This window comes from Rhincodon typus, chromosome 4, assembly GCF_021869965.1.
Source record: "Rhincodon typus isolate 14 chromosome 4, sRhiTyp1.1, whole genome shotgun sequence".
Lineage (NCBI taxonomy): Eukaryota > Metazoa > Chordata > Chondrichthyes > Orectolobiformes > Rhincodontidae > Rhincodon > Rhincodon typus.
In genome coordinates, this window is record NC_063335.1 from 32,753,377 (window position 1) to 32,766,853 (window position 13,477).

Below are 13,477 nucleotides of genomic sequence, written 5' to 3' on the forward strand. Positions count from 1 at the left end.
ACCACCAGTCATCTGGGCTGAGAGACCAGCCCAATGGTCTGTAAGACTGTAGTGACTTTAATTTCAGCATTAAGCTTACACAGCGAATAACTGTCAAGCCCTATTTACAAGGTTGCTAAAAAGGCTGATCTCATTATGTTGACCTGTAGAGTTCCCACTGTAACTATTAACTAGTGATTTTAGTTGAGAGTCCAAAACCATCCTGCGAATAATGTTTGATCTTCAAGTGGAAGAAAATAGAGCAAAATAGGAGACAAGCAAGAATTGTGATCAGTTGGTAGAACAAAAGTAGATTTGGAGGCCTGATTCAACATAATTGAAAAAAACTTTCAGATCTTTGTCTAAAAACAATTTCTAAATGTGAAAATTGCAGCCAGCATATGTCTTCATATAGGATCGATCTCCACACCAAACAGAGAAGCCAATTCCCAGAGCATCAAGGCCCCCTACACCTGAAGTTCAGCTCATCAACGCTTACTGTTTTGGCTCACATTCATTGACATTTGCCATGGAGACGCTATGCAGTGGCTTAGTGTGTGTCCTTTGTGCTTGCTGCTTGTTGCCTGTTCCTGGCTTTGTGGTTTTGCTCAGCGAGTGGTTTGAAGAGAACGTAAAGGGGGAGGGGAGAGTAAATGAGATCAAATGGGCCCAGGCATTACAGCAGCCCTGTGAGCTGCTTAACGGGAAAGGAAGAAACAGGAGTTGAGTTAGCTGCAAGTCAGATAAAAATCATGTCCATTTGTGGTAGCCACAATACTCTGCTGAATGCGTATAGATTCGAAGAGAAAAAAATTGAAATCTCCCTTATGCAGGGCCACCACGTGCATCAAAGTGTGTATGTGGAAAAGGGTGCAAGTGCACAAGGTAGTGCGGTACAAAGGTGTCAGATCAGAGCGTCATATTTGCCAACTTGTTATGTACAGCATGAAACTTAACTAAGTTTTTAACTAAATATGGCATACCTGCCTTAATAAAATCATTCCTGTGGAGCTTAATCCTGATTTTTTTTATATATTCATTCATTCATGTGATGAGGGCGTCACTGGCCAGGCAGCATTCATTGCCCATCCCTAATTGCCCAGAGGGCAGTTCAGAGTCAACCACATTTCTGTGGGTCTGGAGTCACATGTAGGCCAAACCAGGTAAGGATGGCAGTTTCCTTCCCTAAAAAATATTAGAGAACCAGATGGGTTTTTCCTGACAATCGACACTGGATTCATGGGTCATCATTAGATTTTTAATTCCAGATTTTTTTTATTGAATTAAAATTTCACCATCTGCCATGGCGGGATTTGAACTTTGGTCCTCGGAACGTTATCTGGGTCTCTGGATTAACAGTCTAGCAATAATACCACTAGGCCATTGCCTCCCCGTGTTTGAACTGTCAATGCCTGTAGATGACACATTCCGTGCTAATCTGTCACTAATGTGTTCAATTATAAATTAAAACTTGATTCTCTTATCACTCCACTCTAGAATTTTGACAGTTATGCTTTACAGCAAATCAGGCAAAAAAACTCTAAGGGGTTCCCCAATAATATGGAGATTGGAATTTTGAGTAGTTGAGTTTTTGAGACACTCGACTGTGTCTGTTTCTATCCCATTCTCCGCCTTCCAGCCCACCCCCGTGCTGTTATGTCTACAAGGATTTTTAAAAGGCACTTGGTACAGTGCATAACAGATGTGTGAGGGTGAAGTTAGAGCTCATGGAGTCAAAGGGGCAATAGCAGTTTGCCTCCAAAATTGGCTGAATGACAGGAAAAGAAGTGGTAGTTACTGGATGTTTTCGCACGAGAGGAAGGTTTGTAATGATGTAGATGTTGGTGTACAGGGCACAGTTTCAAAATTTGTGAATAGTATGTAACTGGGGAGCTTTCTGTACCATTGAGGGGGGATAGTGAATAATTTCAAAAGCTAATAGGCAAGTTGATGGAATGGACAGGCAGGTGGTAGATGAAATGCAGAGTGGAGAAATATGAAGTGATTCATTTTGGTAGGAACTGCAAGGAGAGACCATATGGAAAGAAGGGCCCAATCTGAAGGGTGTTCAGGAGCACTGAGACCTGGATGAATATATGCATTAGTTTTGATGCTGGCAGGACTGTTTAAGAGTGCGGTTAATAAAGCATATGGTATCTCAACCTTTATGAATAGGCACAGTATGCAGGAGCAAGGAGGCGATGCTAAACTCATACACTGGTTCAGCCTCAACTGGAGTATTGCACCTTCTGGGCATTAGACTTTAGGAAGGATGTGAAGATCATTGAAGAGCATGCAGAAAGAAATCCCAAGTGATTGCACGGCTGTGGAATGTCAGTGTTGAGGACAGGTTGGAGACTGCCCTGTACGCTAATATTGATGTCATCCCTAGAAGATTTGGAGACATTGGGACTGTGCTGTTTCGAGAGGGGGGAGTTGAGAGATGGTTTGATAGAGGTATGCCAACTCATGAGGGGACTGGATGAAGTATATACAGAAAAACCCCTCCCACTGTTGGAAGAACTAGACGGCACAGATTTAAGACAATGGACAGAAGATACAATTGAAACATGAGAAACGTTTTGTGCCATGAGAGGTTAGGATCTGAAATGCACTATCTTTGGGGTAGTGAGAGCAGGGTCAGTCAAGGCATTTAGTAAGGAAGTGGATCATTATTTGGAAAGAATGTGCAGGTGTACAGAAGATGGAGGAGGAATGGCATGGTGCATTGCTTGCTGCGTTCCTGCACAGACACAGGATACTGACCTCTTCCTGTGTCTGACAATTCTGATTTGGTGACTGTTGGTACCCATGATGGCCTTCAATATGGAATGTTAAGAGCATGCTGTAGGCTGGGATCCAAAAGACAATGCAGTGGAAGCAACTGAAAAGATTGTGACCCCATGGTGGAAGGACTGCTGCAATGATGGCAAACATTATCGAGGCATCCCCCTGCTGAGTATCTTGGGAAAAGTATTTGCCCTGATTGCCTTTTGTCATACTGCCTATCTTTTACTGAATGCATTATTGCTAACACAGGTCTGGGTTCAGGACTGGATAATCTTCATTTGATATGATCTTGACTCCAGCAGCAACGCGAGAGAGGCTGTGTGGAAACATTGATCATCTTCACCAATCTGATCAACGTGTGAGCAGAGGCAGTCTTATTACATCTGAGAAAAATTGGCTGGCTGCCAAAGTTGTTCAGCGTAATCTACCCTTTCCATGACAACATGATGAATACGGTCAGCTATTATGAGGCAACATCACAATCCTTTGAGATAAGGTGGGCCAAACAGTGGGCTGTGTTTAGATACTTGGTCATTGGCTTATTTGCTTTGATGTCATGTGACTTCCATTCATCTATAGAAGATGTCTGTTACATACTAGAGGTGATACAATGCTGTTCTGGCTTGTTCAGCTGAGATCCAAGACAAAAGTCCACCAATTCCTACTGTGAATTGCTCAATGCCGATGATCCTGCAATGGCATTCCATACAGAGGAGCACCTTCAGCCACAAATGGATAGGCTCCCTCACAATTGTACAGTTTGGCTTATTCCTCAGCATGAGGAGGATGTTGCTGTAATGCCTTAAACCAGTATTGACAAAATCACGCTTGAGGTTGTTGATTATTTCACAGTTCTAGACTCCATTATAACCAATCTGTCAATTGAGAGCAGAAGCAGGCAACCCAGGGAAGCAAGAGCGGAAGCAGGCAATCCGGGGCGGTCGGCGGTGAGAACGGGACCAGGCCTAATTCAAATTAATTCAGATTCAGTTGATGCAAAAGCTGCATCTGTCATAGCAAAGTTAAGTAAAGATTGTGGTCAACAGCAACCTGACCAAGAGTTATATCCATCAGATGGGTGGTGAACATAAGCCTGAAGATCATTTGGGTGGTAAATTGGGCATTGAATTCTAGACTCCTGGGCGTTTTTAGCTCTGCTCGAAGGACACCTGCAAATGAGGCATGAATTTGCTGGATATTGCCACTGGACTTCTAGAGGCTGATAATCTTAAATGGCAACGGAAGAGGTAAGGCTTAAAAAAAAGCTCGGCTAACTGAAAAGTGGGGCCCAGAGAGAAAACCGGCTAGCAAATCTGACACGTCCTCAGCCATTGTCCTCCCCTGCAACTAATAGATGCTACCAGGCCACAGTGGAGAAGCTGGGACATACAAGGCAAGGTTCAACACCATTGACCATCAAGACCATCTCATAAAACAGAAGGCTACTATTGAAATTGATACCAATCATCAAAACAAGCTTGTGACAGTATTGCAGGGGGCTTCACTATACATCCAGCTGATGCTGAAATTGATAGTGATCCATCCTCCAGCAATGAGATCCTCCGTGAAAACTTGAAGATGGCAGCTTAACGTCATAACCATGTCACAGAAAGCTGACAAGTGCAATGTAGTAACAGCTGAGGAGTTCAGTTGTTTTCACATTAAGGTTACGACCAACTAAATCCCAAAGATATCAAATTTACTCATTCGCATTAACTAGAATAATTCTTTCTTCCATTTCCTCAGCTGAACTCATGGCGGCTCTGTAGTTAGCACTGCTGCCTTAGTGCCAGAGGCTTGGGTTCGATTCCAGCCTTGGGTGACTGTCTTTGCGGAGTTTGCACGTGCTCCCTGCGTCTATGTGGGTTTCCTCCCACTGTCCACAGATATGCAGGTCAGGTGGATTGGCCATAATAAATTGCCCCATAGTGTCCAGGGAAGTGTAGGCTCATGGGAAATATGGAGCTACAAGGAAAAGGTGGGGGTTTGGGATGCTCTACCAGGGTCGATGCAGACTCGAAGAGCCCATTTGGCCCAATCTGCACTGTAGGGATTCTATGTATGCCTTAGTTTTCATAAGGACCTATACAAACTATGAAACATTGACTCATTGTTTTGTCGTAAAGTCTAGTGAGTTGTGTAGTTCCATCTTACAGCTTCTAACTAAAAATCACGTGCAAATCGATTTGAGCCAGATCAAACTGAAGTCAAAAAACTAACCGGAAATGCTGGAAATACTTAGCAGATTCAGCAACATCTGTGGAGAGACAAAGTTATTAATGTTTCAGGCTGATAACTTAACTTAACTTATCATCGGATTCAGATGCTGCCTAACCTGAGTATTTCCAGCATTTCCTGTTTGTATTTCCAACATCTGCATTATTTTACTTTTGAAGTTTTTATTGATAGCAAATTAATGCCGACATGAATGTTTCAAGATTTTGGATTTGTATTGGTTAAAAAACCTGTAGGTTTGTGTTCTAGCTTTATAGATCAACTAGAAATAGCCTCAAGTAATGGTCGGTATTGAGTTAAATTGACAACTCACTTTTAGCCCAAAGTCTTAGTATTTGTATTTGCCACCTTCTCACTGCTGAAGTGTAACTTGCCCTGGAGACAGATTCTTGAGACATCAACTGTAAACATTTAACAGTCTGTGCAGTTCAAACAAATGAAAGCAATTGAGCAGAGTTGCCAATCTAGGTTTGATGTGTTACCAGGACATAATGATTTAACAACAGTGAAACTCTGGTCAGACCCCAGTGAGATCACCTTGCAATCACACATTTCTCTTTCCTCCAGCACTGTCACCATTGACCATCAAGACCATCTCATAAAACAGAAGGCTACTATTGAAATTGATACCAATTATCAAAACAAGCTTGTGACAGTATTGCAGGGGGCTTCACTCTACATCCAGTTGATGCTGAAATTGGTAGTGATCCATCCTGCAGCAATGAAATCCTCTGTGAAAACTTGAAGATGGCAGCTTAACGTCATAACCATGTCACAGAAAGCTGATTAGTGCAATGTAGTAACAGCTGAGGAGTTCAGTTGTTTTCACATTAAGGTTACGACCAAATAAATCCCAGTGAAAAGCAGTGAAACTCTGGTCAGACTCCAGTGAGATCACTTTGCAATCACAGATTTCTCTTTCCTCCAGCACTGTCACCATTACATTCTCTTTCAGTTATTTCACTCGGCATTAAGGCAACAGCCACAATACTATTCGTAGTGCTTGAAGTACAGACCTTTGTGGAAAGGATGGTCTCGACTTCTTGTCCTCAGTGCGAAAGTGACCCATACCCTGGGTTTCTTCATCTCCACTGCAGCCTGTACTCTTCACCACTGTCAATGTCTAGGCCACTAAAGCCTTCAAGCACTGCTGAACTCTCTGCAGCTAAGCTGAGTAAATCCATTTTGTTGACTTGTGATGAACAACTGAGCCGTAGCTAATGTGGAGCATTATCAGTGGTTATGCTCTGACCATTGACTTTGAAGTTAAGGAAAAGTACCATTCTAACCTTTATAAAAATTTTCACTGCCATCAAAAAGAAGAAACAATCCTCTTCCTGAGGGACTTTAATACCAGGGTTGGCCATGACACCAATGTGTGGAGTGGAACCATTGGGAAAACAGGATGGGAAAAGGCAATGCAAAAGGTGTCTTCCTGCTGACTCTGTGCTGAGCGTGGCCTTGTTATTAGTGCACTGTGCTGCTAGAAGGCTAAATATCAAACTACTTTGAGGCATTCTGACCCAAAATATTATTACTTCCTGGATTATGCCAGCGTTTGTCAAAGTTGTAAGTAATCTATATTACTCGGCCTGTGCCGCGGGCTGATGCCAACTTGACAGAGGAGAAACTGGTTTGACAGAGCACACATCTAGCACCAAGACATCGCATTGACATTGAGATGATTGGCCGTGATCATATTGAATGGCCTACTCCTCCTATCGTGTATGTTTCTGTGCAAGGCCTAAATGTTCAAGAGAAGATCAATGTCCCAACACCAAAGCAGCTGGAGTAAAGATTGGTTTGAACTGCATTTAGAATTCCTATGTGGAAAAATCTTTACACATTCAACTTTAAGCATTTCAGAACAGTGGAATTAAATAAAGTCAACTTTATTTGACAAATGGTTTTGCGCATTGATGTCACCAGGACTGATCTAATGAAAAGTAAGCTGAAAATATGCTTCTGGAACAAAAATGCGCAGCCCTCATTGTCCCACAGAACAACCCAAGATTGCGAGTTGAGATAACTCAGCCACAAGCTGCTGAAATGCTAAAGACAATCGGAAGGTAAAGGACTAGGTGGGAGGAGAGAGCTTGAGAGAAATCCAACAATATGCTGTCCATCATATGTGGAGGTTTTATAAAGTTGTCAGGGCCATGCTGAAATGGAAAATATCACCTTCACTCTCGGGTTAATATTTTTTTCCTACAAGGATGACGATGCCATATGTCAAAGCTGGAAAGAACACAGAACAATTTTTGACTTTGAATCTAAAGCCACAACTGATACACAAGGGAGTGTATGTTGTTGAATCCAGAAGTGGAACATCATCAATTGAAGGGTGCATCAGGCAATCAAACAGACTGAAAAACAAGAAGTTGTATCATTCCTGATGGCATTCCTGCTTAGCTGTCTAAAGCTGGTGGGCTTTAGCTCACTTTATGGCATGCACTTCTACTGTGGATTTGGGTTGAAAATCCTGACATTGAATCTCCTAAATTGCTTACACCATGTCACTAAGGAAATCTTCCCACAGTTAGTGTTGCTTCATAACTTTCGGAGGAATATCTGACATGGTCTTTCTTTTCAGGCAAGTCCAAGAAACACATTGAGACCACCACCAAGGAGCCTGTATTGTAGTTGACTAAAAGTAGCTCCAAAAAGGAGGAGGAGATGGCTAGAGTTAGTTGGAAAGGGAAGCCTAGCAGGGAAGACAGTGGAGCAGCAATGTCAGGAGTTTCTAGGGATAATTCAGGAGACACAGCAGAAATTTCATGCCACGTCAGAAGAAACACATTAAGGGGAGAGCGAGGCAAGTTAGGGACAGTATAAAAGAAAAAGCATACAATGTGGTGAAGATTAGTGGGAAGTCAGAACTGGGAAGCCTTTTAAAAACCAGCAGAGAACCACTAACAAAGCAAAAAGAAGGGAAGAAGATGAACTAGGAGAGTAAGCTAGCAAGTAGTACAAAAAAAAGAAGAATCATAGAATCCCTATAGTGTGGAAACAGGCCATTCAGCCCATCAAGTCTACACTGACCCTCCGAAGAGCATCCCACCCAGACTCCCACCATATCCCTGTAACCCCTGCACGTCCCTGGACAATATGGACAATTTAGCGTGGCCGATTCACCTAATGTCACATCTTTGGACTGTGGGAAGAAACTAGAGCACCCAGAGGAAACCCACACAGGCAATGGGGGAATGTGCAAACTCCACGCGGACAGTTACCTTTAAGTCATCTCCACTAAGAAAGCCATCAACAAACACATAGAGCCAGACCCCATATACACTCCATTGTGAAGAAAAACTGGAAGTGAGGTAACCTAGATCAACTGACACCAGAGTTTAAATAACAGGCGGAAAAACACAACAGCGCTTCATCGGAGGCTGCACTGATGATGTTACCCAGCAGGCTAATGAAACGTCTGTGGAACAACAAGCCAGCTCAGTGAGCAATCCAACCACAACAGTTGCCTGCAAAATCTGGCCTGTAGTCAAGCAAACCCATGTCATAGCTTCCAAGCTATTGATGGCTATTCACCTCATCAAAAGTCAGTGCCCTGTGATGTGATGATTAATTACTGCTTAGATGGAACACACTCCACTTGATTGCATCTATGCCAAAATTAAACTATTAACATACGTGATTAACAGTTTGTAGCTAACTACAGTGCTACACTCTGCAAGCCACATTTGGTCTCTTCAATTCTGCATTCCAGAAGGTTTTGCTTGTCCTGGTCAAAAGAAATCTCCTATGTCAAAGCGCACCTGGTCAGCTTTATATGATGGAGAGATTCTAAAATACATTGAGTATTTCCCTTGCTTAGGTAGCCACTTCGCACAAAAGGTCCACACTGCATAGATCCTACACCAGTGACGACTCCAAGTCAATAAAAGTCCTAGAGAAGAGTTGTCACCACACTCTCTGCATTAAGCCATGGAGGCTTTCACAGACACATACACTGCTGAAGATATTATATCGCAAAGCCTTCCCCACATTCAGTTCAATGGGAGGGCCATGTTAGTGTCCTCATTGAAGCCAGCACATCAACGACAACTGTAAAACCAATTTCAGTGGGTTGGACAATGGTCAGCTGAAATATGTCTCTGGTTCCTGTTTTCTAAAGTCTGAAATGGCCAGTATTCTACTTTGTTTCCAGAAGTAATGATGCTTAAATCACAGAATTTTCTCTAAGGACTCTTGTAAAACACCACCCTTTGTGTCTGAAAGTTCTAGCCAAAGGTACCAAAGATACACAACTACTTGGATACAGTTCCACTTAGTCTGGTGCATCTTTATTATGCTGCTAAGCAATAGTATGTAGTTAGAATGGCACTGGTTGTTCAGGAGTTCCATGAACCGTGGTCTGCCTCAGGTGGTTGATCCATTCCCTTTTCAAGATATAATTGCTCCATGGAGCCAAGGGATTTGGCCAAAGCTGCCTCCCTATTATTTTATGGAGCTGGAGGACCACAGCACTCCAGGCAGCATCAAAGGAACAGGAAACTTGACATTTTGGGTCGGGACCCTCCTTCAGAAATGGGAGGAACAGGAAAGTTGACGTTTTTGCGTTGACCTCCAGCTCCACACTGTTGTCTCTGACTCCAGCATCTGCAGTTTTTACTATCTCCTTATTGTTCTGGCTGAGTACCTTCTGATGAGTTTCGGGCTATAATGACTCTCCCATAGTTAAATGTGCAAAACAGTGTTTGCTTTTTGACCTGTTAGTAGCCTTGCTTGGAGAAACAGTTCAGCCATTTTTATGTTGGGTCTGGTTGCTTTAACCCGTTGGCCACTTGGCCACACTTCAGTGTCAGAATGTCTCACACAGAGCAGGTTTTCCTGAGTGATCTTATTGCCACCTCTGTAATTTTGGATAGACTGTTTCCTTCAACCTACCTCCAGGAATGGTATATATGATAATGGTGAATACCTCGCCTTAAAACTTGAATAAGTCAATTTCTAACTGCTCCCATGCCTTGACAGGAATATTGATGGTATTAATGGTTTTTCCCCTTTTGGCTTTTTACAGCACAAGAAATGCAGTTGCCGATGATTCTCTTTATTAATTGAGAAATCCCTGGCTGCCATTCTGACTGTGCTGTTGCATGACACTTTAATATCCAAATGACGTTGATAACTTCTCTCAAGAATGTGAAGTCTGAGTTCTTGTTACACTCTCTTGTTGAAGACCAGTGAGTTGTCATGGAATATGATGACTGCCACAGTTCACATGACAGGTGTTGAATTGGCTTATTCAGGACGTAGTCTGGCCATTCCTTCAGACAGTAACTCTGATTTACATACACTCTTCATCTCATTTTATTGCTTTTCTAAGCTGTTGCAGCTTTCTTTCTGTTGATGGGAAATGTTTTGGTATGTGTTCACAAATTAAATCTCACCACATTAGATTCAGTCTGAACTGTTGAATTCTCATGACATCTTGGTGATTTCCTTTCAGTTCAGAAGACTGACCAATGATTTATGGCCTTCTTCCATCTTGAAACTCAATAACGTAGAGATGTTTCACATTACCGTGAAAGGTTATTTTTTTCCCCAAGAGTGGTGTAATATGACCTAGAGGCATTGATCTCAGTGGACCAGTCTACACTTTCCATCTTTCCACAAGATCCAATCTGTTGAAGATGCATCAGCTGCTATAATGGTCAGTAGATGCTGATCATAGTGTGTTGAGTTTACCGAGAAGATCAGGAAATCCTTGATGTTTGTCCAAAGCCTGATCAAAGTTGCAGCACTTCTTTTTTTTTCCACCGTGGCATGGTAGCTGTCTCAGAGGATCCCCAATATCCGCTGAGTTTGGTTAAATTTAGCAACCTGATTTACTGTCTGAAGGATTCTTTTGAGATTTTTTGGCCTTGAGCAGTGGGAATTCTCTTTGCTGTGATTGCTTTAGCTTAGATAATGTGCTCAAAAAATCTGACTTTTGGTTTTGCAAACTCACATTCCTTGTTCAGTGTCAGACCTGCATTCTGTTGAGCTTTTATAACTGTTCTAACTTTTTGGTCATGTTTGTCTTGTGGCTGTGTAGTCAGCTGTGTGAGACATTACAGGGTCAGCATTTCCTGATGTGTTTGATATTATCCTCTGCAGATTTTCTGGAACAGATACTATTCCAAAGGGAAACCTATTTAAGCAATGCCTGATACCTATGGCTTTTTTTTTTAATTCACCGGATGTGGGTGTCACTGGGTAGGCCAGCATTTATTGGCCATCCCTAATTTCCTAGATGACAGCTGAGAGTCAACCATATTGCTGGAGTCATATTTAAGCCACACCAGGTGAGGGTGCCAGATTTCCTTCCCTGAAGGACAGTTAGTGAACCAGATGGATGTTCCCTGACAATCAACACTGGTTTCATGGTCGTCATTACACTGTTAATTCCATATTTTTAATTTAGTCCAAATTTCACCATCTGCTGTAGTGCGATTAGAACCTGGGTCCTCAGATTATTAGTCTTGTGATAACTCAGCTGTTGCCTCTCCTAGGTGTAGAACTTGAATTAGGTTTATTGTAGACCACTTTCACTAGTATTCATCCAGAGGTAATTGCTAAAATCCATTGTTACCATCCGGTCTGGTGAATCATACCACTCTTGGCTAGTTTTTCTAGACTTTCATCTACTGAAGCCAGTCGTAGATCTTGCATTCCATTGTTTTTATTTAATTGAGCTGGATCTGCAGTTCCTCCTTGCTCTTGATCTGACTGTACGCTTTGTTTCTTCTTTAACTTTATCAAAGATTGAGGGTGACATTTCTTGGTGTATGTATCCTATTGGTTTTGTATTGTTCCTCAACATGATGTGGCACTTGTCTTCGATTTCCGCACATTCGAGAACAATTTTCAGAACTCAGTTGAAAATTTCTTTCCTTGGTCTGCATCAATGATTTCATCACTTTTATAGATTAATTTCAGCTTTAAGCAAGCCTTCTTGCTGACTAAAGAACATTTTATTCTGAATTATATAGAAAATCCATGGTTTGTTTTCCCTTGTCCCTGAGCTGTGCCGAGAGTTGGCCTTTTACATTCGATGATGTCTCTGCAGGATCCTTCAGCTTTGTTGAGGATGGTAGCAATTTTAATCTATTTAAGCTGATCTGAAAGCATCGAAACACCAGTTATAGTATCACGTTTAGACTCTTGGATGCCCAGATACTTACAGTTTTGGACGCCAGTTCTTATTTTCATAATCATTGGTTTCACTTAAATGCCCCATTTTTCCACATGTAGAACTGGACTCCCCTACAGGATAGTGGTCCAGTTTGTTCCATGCACATTAACAAGTCTCCAAAATGGATGCTGGCTTGTTTTCCTCCATTCTTGGTAGGCTGTGGTTTTCACTTGAGTCACAGAATCCCTACAGTGTGGAAGCAGGCCATTTGGCCCGTCAAGTCCACACTGAACCTCCGAGTATCTCACCCCTCTACCCTGCCTCTGTAACCCTGCATTCCCCATTCCACGTAGCCTGCATATCCCTGGATATTATGGGCACTTTAGCAAGGCCACAATCCATGTAAGCTGCACATTTTTGGACAGTGGGAGGAAACCAGAGGAAACCCCCACAGACACCGGGAGAATGTACAAACTCCACATAGAGTCACTGATAGCTGGAATTGAACCCGGGTCCCTGGGTCTGAGAGACAGTGCTAACCATTCAGCCACCGTGCTGCCTAGCACTTGCTCTAGCACTTGCTTTACCCCTTGCGACTGAAAAACTTCAACTTTTTTTGTATGGTGCCTCATTTACCCCTCCAAGTTAATGTCCTATTTTGTTTCAATGTTCCGTTTGCCTTGGAAACTGCACTGCTTTGTTCAATGTTAAATCCTGTCTGGCCTCTTAAACCGTCTGACGGGGCCTCGCCTGTTACTGACTGATCCAGTTACAAATTCATTTCCTTTCCAATCCTTCATATGGATAACATTGTTAACCAATAAAGATCATTTATGAACTAAACAATGCTTTCACTCGACCTCTACTACTTACATTAAACACCTACTTGAAATAAATCATTCTGAACACTGAAATTGGCATAAAACACTCTTAGCACTTATAATGTTGTATTCTCCTGAATGCTCTGTATTGCTAATATGTATTTAGTGATGGTTCCTGCAGTGTAACATCGTGTACTACTTGTTGGTGTTTTGTAATCTTGAAGTTGTTTAATGCCTCATAAACCTTCTTTTCCAAATCTCTCATTCCTGGGCGTGATGCAAATCCTCAATCACCTGGAATGGTTCTTGGAGACAATGAGGTGCAGAGCTGGATGAACACAGCAGGCCAAGCAGCATCGTAGGAGCAGAAAGGCTGACGTTTCGGGCCTAGACCCTTCTTCAGAAATGGGGGAGGGGAAGGGGGTTCTGAAATAAATAGGGAGAGAGGGGGAGGCGGAAAGAAGATGGATAGAGGAGAAGATAGGTGGAGAGGAAACAGACAGGTCGAAGAGGCGGG

The 13,477-nt window shown here is 42.4% G+C and overlaps 1 protein-coding gene across 1 annotated transcript in view; it reads right to left on the minus strand.

The window, feature by feature from the left end:
- LOC109916299 (chromodomain-helicase-DNA-binding protein 7-like) overlaps positions 1–12,244 on the minus strand; it is a 129,047-nt gene extending 116,803 nt beyond the window's left edge. The window contains exon 1 of the mRNA XM_048595704.1: positions 12,189–12,244. Coding sequence (XP_048451661.1) covers positions 12,189–12,244 — 56 coding nt within the window. The remainder of the gene's footprint in view (positions 1–12,188) is intronic.
- Positions 12,245–13,477: the final 1,233 nt, after the last annotated feature.